The 10000-nt window shown below is 40.7% G+C and overlaps 1 protein-coding gene across 1 annotated transcript in view; it reads left to right on the plus strand.

The window, feature by feature from the left end:
- Positions 1-10000, plus strand: part of LOC138955794 (uncharacterized) — a 24581-nt gene that overhangs the window by 9798 nt on the left and 4783 nt on the right. The window contains exons 3-5 of the mRNA XM_070327325.1: positions 4990-5154; positions 5485-5549; positions 6385-6508. Coding sequence (XP_070183426.1) covers positions 4990-5154; positions 5485-5549; positions 6385-6508 — 354 coding nt within the window. The remainder of the gene's footprint in view (positions 1-4989; positions 5155-5484; positions 5550-6384; positions 6509-10000) is intronic.

Below are 10000 nucleotides of genomic sequence, written 5' to 3' on the forward strand. Positions count from 1 at the left end.
TCTGTCTGACTGTCTGTCTGTCTGTCTGTCTGACTGTCTGTCTGTCTGTCTGTCTGTCTGACTGTCTGTCTGTCTGACTATCTGTCTGTCTGACTATCTGTCTGTCTGTCTGTCTGACTATCTGTCTGTCTGTCTGACTGACTGACTGTCTGTCTGTCTGTCTCTCTGACTATCTGTCTGTCTGTCTGTCTGACTGTCTGTCTGTCTGTCTGACTATCTGTCTGTCATTCTGTCTGACTGAATGACTGTCTGTCTGTCTGTCTGACTGACTGAATGACTGTCTGTCTGTCTGTCTGATTGACTGTCTGTCTGTCTGACTGACTGTCTGTCTGTCTGTCTGACAGTCTGTCTGACTGTCTGTCTGTCTGACTATCTGTCTGTCTGTCTGACTATCTGTCTGTCTGTCTGTCTGTCTGTCTGTCTGTCTGTCTGTCTGACTGACTCACTGTCTGTCTGTCTGTCTGTCTGTCTGACTGATTGTCTGTCTGTCTGTCTGTCTGTCTGTCTGACTGTTTGTCTGTCTGACTGTCTGTCTGTCTGTCTGACTGTCTGTCTGACTGTCTGTCTGTCTGTCTGTCTGTCTGACTGATTGTCTGTCTGTCTGTCTGTCTGACTATCTCTCTGACTGTCTGTCTGTCTGACTGTCTGACTATCTGTCTGTCTGTCTGTCTGTCTGTCTGTCTGACTGTCTGTCTGTCTGTCTGTCTGTCTGTCTGTCTGTCTGTCTTTCTGTCTGTCTGACTATATGTCTGTCTGACTATCTGTCTGTCTGACTGTCTGTCTGTCTGACTGTCTGTCTCTCTGTCTCTCTGTCTGTCTGTCTGTCTGACTATCTGTCTGACTGTCTGACTATCTGTCTGACTGTCTGTCTGTCTGACTATCTGTCTGTCTGTCTGTCTGACTATCTGTCTGACTATCTGTCTGTCTGTCTGACTATCTGTCTGTCTGTCTGTCTGTCTGTCTGTCTGTCTGACTATCTGACTGACTGACTGTCTGCGAGACCCAAAGAACAGAGAGTGGTGAGTCTGTCTGTATGTCTGTTTTAAATTTTGTCTGTGAGACCCAAAGAACAGAGAGTGGTGTGTCTGTCTGTCTGTCTGTCTGTCTGTCTGTCTGTCTGTCTGTCTGTCTGCCTGCCTGTCTGTCTGCCTGCCTGTCTGTCTGTCTGTGAGACCCAAAGAACAGAAATTGATAAGTCTGTCTGTCTGTCTCTCTGTCTGTCTGTGAGATCCAATGAACAGAGAGTGGTATGTCTGCCTGTCTATCTGTCTGTCTGTCTGTGAGACACAAAGAACAGAGAGTGGTGTGTCTGCCTGTCTGTCTGTCTGTCTGCCTGTCTGTGAGATCCAATGAACAGAGAGTGGTATGTCTGCCTGTCTATCTGTCTGTCTGTCTGTGAGACTCAAAGAACAGAGAGTGGTGTGTCTGCCTGTCTGTCTGTCTGTCTGTCTGTGAGACACAAAGAACAGAGAGTGGTGTGTCTGCCTGTCTGTCTGTCTGTCTATGAGACCCAATGAACAGAGAGTGGTATGTCTGCCTGTCTATCTGTCTGTCTGTGAGACCCACAGAACAGAAAGTGATGAATATGTCTGTCTGTCTATGAAATCCGGAATAGATAGACCACGAAGGTTCAAAATGATGGACAAAAGAACCTCAAAAAGTTAACTTCAGTGACGCCTAATCAAAATAAAACGAATAATTTTCTAGTAGGAAAACAGGCCTCCCTACCAGAGTGCAACGACTAGCCTCATCCACCGACCAGCGCTTGTTTCTTTGTTCTTTTTACCTAAATTCTTGTCCCGTGCTTCATCACTTTTTATATTTAGTCAAGTTTTGACTAAATATTTTAACATCGAGGGGGAATCGAAACGAGGGTCGTGGTGTATGTGCGTGTGTGCGTGTGTGCGTGTGTGTGTGTAGAGCGATTCAGACTAAACTACTGGACCGATCTTTATGAAATTTGACATGAGAGTTCCTGGGTATGAAATCCCCATACGTTTTTTTCATTTTTTTGATAAATGTCTTTGATGACGTCATATCCGGCTTTTCGTGAAAGTTGAGGCGGCACTGTCACGCCCTCATTTTTCAACCAAATTGGTTGAAATTTTGGTCAAGTAATTTTCGACGAAGCCCGGGGTTCGGTATTGCATTTCAGCTTGGTGGCTTAAAAATTAATTAATGACTTTGGTCATTAAAAATCTGAAAATTGTAAAAAAAAAATAAAAATTTATAAAACGATCCAAATTTACGTTTATCTTATTCTCCATCATTTGCTGATTCCAAAAACATATAAATATGTTATATTCGGATTAAAAACAAGCTCTGAAAATTAAATATATAAAAATTATTATCAAAATTAAATTGTCCAAATCAATTTAAAAACACTTTCATCTTATTCCTTGTCGGTTCCTGATTCCAAAAACATATAGATATGATATGTTTGGATTAAAAACACGCTCAGAAAGTTAAAACAAAGAGAGGTACAGAAAAGCGTGCTATCCTTCTTAGCGCAACTAGTACTACCCCGCTCTTCTTGTCAATTTCACTGCCTTAGCCATGAGCGGTGGACTGACGATGCTACGAGTATACGGTCTTGCTGAAAAATGGCAGCTACTTGACTAAATATTGTATTTTCGCCTTACGCGACTTGTTATATTTAGTCAAGTTTTGACTAAATATTTTAACATCGAGGGGGAATCGAAACGAGGGTCGTGGTGTGTGTGCGTGTGTGCGTGTGTGCGTGTGTGTGTGTGTGTAGAGCGATTCAGACTAAACTACTGGACCGATCTTTATGAAATTTGACATGAGAGTTCCTGGGTATGAAATCCCCATACGTTTTTTTCATTTTTTTGATAAATGTCTTTGATGACGTCATATCCGGCTTTTCGTGAAAGTTGAGGCGGCACTGTCACGCCCTCATTTTTCAACCAAATTGGTTGAAATTTTGGTCAAGTAATCTTCGACGAAGCCCGGGGTTCGGTATTGCATTTCAGCTTGGTGGCTTAAAAATTAATTAATGACTTTGGTCATTAAAAATCGGAAAATTGTAAAAAAAAAATAAAAATTTATAAAACGATCCAAATTTACGTTTATCTTATTCTCCATCATTTGCTGATTCCAAAAACATATAAATATGTTATATTCGGATTAAAAACAAGCTCTGAAAATTAAATATATAAAAATTATTATCAAAATTAAATTGTCCAAATCAATTTAAAAACACTTTCATCTTATTCCTTGTCGGTTCCTGATTCCAAAAACATATAGATATGATATGTTTGGATTAAAAACACGCTCAGAAAGTTAAAACAAAGAGAGGTACAGAAAAGCGTGCTATCCTTCTTAGCGCAACTACTACCCCGCTCTTCTTGTCAATTTCACTGCCTTTGCCATGAGCGGTGGACTGACGGTGCTACGAGTATACGGTCTTGCTGAAAAATGGCAGCTACTTGACTAAATATTGTATTTTCGCCTTACGCGACTTGTTTACATTTAGTCAAGTTTTGACTAAATGTTTTAACATCGAGGGGGAATCGAAACGAGGGTCGTGGTGTATGTGTGTGCGTGTGTGTGTGTGTGTGTGTGTGTGTGTGTGTGTGTGTGTGTGTGTGTGTGTGTGTGTGTGCGTGTGTGTAGAGCGATTCAGACCAAACTACTGGACCGATCTTTATGAAATTTTACATGAGAGTTTCTGGGATTGATATCCCCGAACGTTTTTTTCGTTTTTTTGATAAATGTCTTTGATGACGTCATATCCGGCTTTTCGTGAAAGTTGAGGCGGCACTGTCACGCTCTCATTTTTCAACCAAATTGGTTGAAATTTTGGTCAAGTAATCTTCGACGAAGCCCGGACTTCGGTATTGCATTTAGAAATTAATTAATGACTTTGGTCATTAAAAATCTGAAAATTGTAAAAAAAAAAATTATTATAAAACGAATCAAATTTACGTTCATCTTATTCTCCATCATTTTCTGATTCCAAAAACATATAAATATGTTATATTTGGATTAAAAACAAACTCTGAAAATTAAAAATATAAAAATTATTATCAAAATTAAATTGTCCAAATCAATTTAAAAACACTTTCATCTTATTCCCTGTCGGTTCCTGATTCCAAAAACATATAGATATGATATGTTTGGATTAAAAACACGCTCAGAAAGTTAAAACGAGGAGAGGTACAGAAAAGCGTGCTATCCTTCTCAGCGCAACTACTACCCCGCTCTTCTTGTCAATTTCACTGCCTTTGCCATGAGCGGTGGACTGACGATGCTACGAGTATACGGTCTTGCTGAAAAATTGCATTGCGTTCCGTTTCATTCTGTGAGTTCGACAGATACTTGACTAAATGTTGTATTTTCGCCTTACGCGACTTGTTTTTTTAATCGTTTGGTAACATAGTTTGTCAGAGAAAATAGTTCTTTCTGTCCTCAGTTACTGCCCGGGTAATAATTGTTTTTTAATTTCCCTTGTCAGTAATAACAATTTTTGTTTCTTGTCAGTTATTGCCTGGGTAAAAAGACTGAAAACACTTTTCTGCCATCAGTTGTTGCCCGAGTAATAACAACATTTTCTCCTGAGTTATTGCCTGCGTAATAATGTTTGTCATCGGCTACTCCCTGGTTAAATAACACTGTTTTTGTTCTCAACAGAATAATGTTATGTCGTCAGTTATTGCTCCCATAGCAGAGGGTGTGAACGGATAGTCTTTATTGTATTAATATCCATAAACTGTATTTTAGTGTGTGTGTTTGTGTATGTGTGTGTGTGTGTGTGTGTGTGTGTGTGTGCGTGTGTGTGCGTGTGTGCGTGTGTGTGTGTGTGTGTGTGTGTGTGTGTGTGTGTGAGTGTTTGCTATTGTAATTGCCGTGAGCTCTGGGAGGAAGGGACGATTCAAAAGTGTTCATTATTATTATCATTATTATTATTATTATTATTATCATTATTATTATTAACGTGCATTATGTGTTGATTCATTGGCTGTGCAGGAGAAGACCCATCCGTGGCATGTGTGTCGCTACAGGGCGGCACGGGGGTTGCCCTACCTGCGTTACAAAGAGGAGATCCTGTCCCTCGCTCCCTTCGTCTCTCTTTTCTACAACATTGTTCATGATACCGAGATTGATAACATCAAACAATTCGTCAAAGGAAGTGTAGGTGAAGTGGTGGTGATGGTGGTTGTGAGGGGGGGGGGGGGGCGGTTAGGATGGTGGTGGTGGTGGTTGTGATGATTATGATGACGATGACGATGACGACGACGATGATGATGATGATGATGATGATGATGATGATGATGATGATGATTGATGATTATGATGACGACGACGACGATGATGATGATGAAGATGACGACGACGATGACGATGATGACGACGACGACGACAGAAAAACAAATAGTGATCTGTGACTAAAATCAAATCAATTATTGAATGCATTTAGCGAATTCCAGAGCTGGTGACGGAAGTTGATTGTACTGTTTTTAGATGTTCCGGGGAAAGGTAGGCCAAGGGAAAGACGCCGAGACTGTCGATATAAGGACCAGTGATGTGTGAGTTAGCTTTTGTTTATCGATCCTAAAAATATCAAGCGTGTTTACAGGGCTAGCAAATGTGCGTCATTGCTTATACGCAAATGAAACGTTGGCAGTACCTGTATTAATCATTTATCTAAAGACATGCGAAGTCTTCATTTTTTGGACACAAGTAAACAATCCCATGATGTCGGAGTTTTAACAATTTTCCCAGAACATTGCGTAACATCTGAACAAATACCTGTAACAATCAAAATGTTACCCGAAGTACGTCTAGTATGTTGGCAAACTATTCTAAAAGTTTCAAAGCAATCCACCCAGTCATTGCTGAAATACAGCGTTGTTTGTCATGATACCCCTCAAAATAGACGCAAAAACTCCCGTTTCTGACCGCTCATGCCATCGACACCTGCATCAGACAAAATACGTAAGCTGGCTAAACTAAACAACATGTTCTGGGTAGATAATTGATCTGACTTTCATTCCGTTTGCAAAAGTTGCATAGTTTTGCCTATTGTGATTTTTCGTCGATTTTTAATTGGTCACTTTTGTCCGGTCGATTTTGAGGGTATTGTTTGAGCGGCGGTCACGTGATCCCTATAGCAGAAATATCAAATCCGAAAGGTGATTCAGATAGTCAAGTGAACAGCCCTAACTGTACTGGCATAGAAAGTTTGAATGAAAAGACACGGGAATTAATGCTTTAATTTGAGTGCGAAATTTGTTGGCCAAGTGTATCTATCTATCTATTTATCTATGTCTCTAGACGATTTACAAAACACCTAGCGCCTTCAGTGTTGTTGAACTGCGGACTGCATTTGGGTCAGCAAGTTACGAGTATCGCGTGTTCCAGAGGCTGGGTGGACGACCGCGAGCTGGAGACGACCAAGACTGTGTCCCAAAGGGTCAAGGTCATCACGGGGCTAGAGGTCGACCAGAGAGCGCCACTTGGTCCCAGTTCCGCTGAGGCCATGCAGGTATTACAACTTGACACAGAAATACGGTGGAAAGAGAGAGGGGGGGGGGGGGAGATTGAGACGAGAAGGTGGGGCAGCGCATAGAAAGACGGGGAGAGACAGACAGATAGAGATAGGAACCAAGGATAAAGACTATAGGCTATGTGGCCATTTCTGCGAAAAGGGACACTGTTGATCTAAGTCTCTGATTGGAGAAACGCGGGGTCAAAGTTAGAGCAAAATGTAAACAAACTTTGCTGTGCTGACTGATGCCCACTTCAAGTTGAATTTCTAAAATGTTCAATGAATTATCAGCGATAGTACAATGAACAGCAATTTAAAGGGATACGCTACATTTGAAAAAAAATATGACAGTGCTCAAATATTTTCTGGGCAAGATATAGACACCATCCACATTAATTTAGTGTAAAAAAAAATGTAGGGACAACGTTTAGTTTTTTTGCTATGAGGCCCTCTTTTCGGCAGTTTCTGAACATTTTGACCAAAACAGTGGTTATATGATATGCATGGTGTTCAGCAGTCATTAGTGAATGGGTACTTTTTTTTATTGTGGTAGGTAGAATATGCTTTTTAGTAACAAAATAATTATGTCAATTGACAAAAAAAATAAAAGTAAACTCAAACCGATAACGACATACTGTGTTGAAATATTTACAAAAATCAGCAAACAACCATAATGCATGACAAAATGGAATATGACAGCACTCTGATTTTCTTGCAGCAGGATATTTGATATCTTACCTTCAAAATAAACACAAGAAAACTGTAGGTCAACGTGCTTTTTGTCGAGTGGCAGCATCTTTTATACCCCTACCCCTTACTTTTTGGAATAAAAATCATAGGTATTATACGCTACATTTGAAAGGAATATGCGAGTGCTCTAATATTTTCTGGGCAAGATATAGACACTATTCACATTCATTTAATGTAAAAAAGAATAGGGTTACCATTTTAGTTTTTTTGTTGCTTTCAGGCCCTTATTTTAGCGAAGGTACGCTCAAGCACATAATGATACACAGTGTTGAAATAATACAAAATTCCGCTCATGCGAACGCACTTGCTCTCAGTCTCAGACCAGACAGACGCACTAAGATTCAAAATAGAGAGAGAAAAAGAGAGAGAGAGACAGAGAGACAGAGACAGAGAGAGAGACAGAGAGAGAAACTCCGGGTCCAAGTCATCAAATAAAATGTACCCCAAAATTGTATTCATCACTTACAGAACTTTACACAAACTAAACACCAAAAGCCCAACCCATTGAAACACAACCCAAACTAAACACCAAAAGCCCTAAGTTCATTGACTTATGGTGCAGGCCACGGATCTCCAGAGTAGCCATCATACTTGTCATCTGTCTGTTGGTGATGCCGGAATGCATCATGCCTGTACAAAACAGAATCACATTCTAATGTAATACAAAGAAATGACCGTGGAATAATACTAGGGAAATGCTGTGTAGCACCATTATGGCAGGGTTCTAAAGATATATGTCTGTCTGCCTGTCTGTCTGTCTGTCTGTTACGCTGCACTTGTAGAACAAGTCATCCAGATGTCTGGCATTCTTGCAGCGGAGTGGGGGGTGCGCAGCTAGTTCTTTATCGTCGTCTGGCTACTGCCAGCGCCGACTTGAAGCTCTCGGTCGATGCCGAGGTTACAGTTTCTTCATCTAATTGGTTCCAGGCCACTACAGTCTTTGGGAAAAACGAATGTCTGTATTGCTCAGTGTTACAGCGTGGCACAGTGAAGCATCTGCTATTGTTCCTGATGTAGTTGTCTACTGGATTCGAGGTGCTAAAGTCTCTGGAAGATTGACGTGGACGAATGAGGCGTCCTGGTTTTTGAGGGGTCAGGAACTTGTCAGGCGGGATTGCCGGCACCAGCCCCTCAGCCACTTTGTAGAAGGAGGTTAGACGCAGGTGTTCGCGACGTTCCTGGAGGTTTGGTAGTTGGAGCTTGTGTAGGAGCCCAGTGACGAAGCCAGGAGTCGTGGTTCTGTAGTCACCAGAGATGAAGCGGGTTGCGTTCCGCTGTATGCGCTCCAATCTCTCGACGTCCTGCTTAAGGTATGGGTCCCAGATGGTGGCACCATACTCAAGAAGAGGGCGGATGAGGGCAAGGTAGGCGTTGTGCCTGCAGTTTGATGGGCAGTGGCGCAGGTTGCGGTGGAGGAATCCGAGGGTGCTGTTAGCTTTCTTAGTGATGTAGTTGATGTGGGTGGACCACTTCAGGTCGTTCGAGAACTGAATGCCAAGGTAGGGGTTCGTGGGTACACTCTTGAGGATGGTGCTGTCTAGGGAATAGAGGTAGGAGGAAGGGGTTTTCCGTGCTAGAGTCATGACGTAGCATTTTGTAGCGTTGAAGCGCATGCCCCATCTCTCTGCCCAGGATTCAAGGCTCTTCAGGTCTTCCTGGAGGGCGATGTGGTCGCTGAAGTCAACGATCTCCCTGTAGAGAGGTGGGGGCAGTATTTTCAAGAATGTTGTTGTTAGACATACATGCTTTGCCAAAAATTATTGTTTTGTGTGTGTCATACATGTGTGTTTTTATTTTTTGATAACATACCAAGTAAAAAAAAACCCACCTAAACAAAAACAAATGAATAAAACAAACTACAACTGTACACGACTGTGAAGACATAACATAACAGAACAATGCATCCATACTCAACATTGTAGTATGGGAGTTTGACTGGATGCACAGTATTTATTAAAAAAAAAATATATATATATGTAAATTGTAATTTCTGGGAAAATAAAAATGGCCCAAAAAAGGAAAACAGTACAACCACTCACCCTCTCAGTATGCACAGTGGACAGTGCACTCCTATCATATCTCCACTCACAGAGAGAGAGAGAGAATTGAATTGAATTGAATTGAACTTTATTTTACAAGGATTTAGATTTAAGGCTACGCCTTTTCTTACAATCTGTCCTTGGGACGCATAGACACACAGTTATATAATTAAAAAAAAAAAAAAAAAAAAAAAAATTAAAAATTAAAAATTAAAAAGTTAAAAATTTAACCAACAAAAGGAGGTCGGAAAACGTGATAATAAAGATGACGATGATGATGATGATGACGATAATGATGATGATAATGATGATGATGATGATAAAGATGAGGCATGAAGAGCATACATATGTGGTTATTCATAAAATCAAATGCATACTATGCAGGTAATTATAAATACAAGCTGGTGGCAATCGAACATGTAGCAATAGTCGTCCTGATATGGCTCTGCGTAGTCGGCTGGACGTTAAGCAACAAATAAACAAACAAACAAATGTAGCAATAGAGTAACAAAAATATGTTCAGAATATACAATGCACAGCATATTTTTGACGTAATACTAAGTTTGGTAAGTCAAAAGGCGTTAAACTACTCAGACATTAAGTGGTTTTTTACACATTTTTTAAAACTTTTTAATGACTTTAGGTGCTTAAAGGATGATGGAAGTGAATTCCAAACTGAAGTACCCGAAAAAGCAAGACT

This window comes from Littorina saxatilis, unplaced genomic scaffold (genome assembly GCF_037325665.1).
Source record: "Littorina saxatilis isolate snail1 unplaced genomic scaffold, US_GU_Lsax_2.0 scaffold_936, whole genome shotgun sequence".
In the NCBI taxonomy this organism is placed as follows: Eukaryota; Metazoa; Mollusca; class Gastropoda; order Littorinimorpha; family Littorinidae; genus Littorina; species Littorina saxatilis.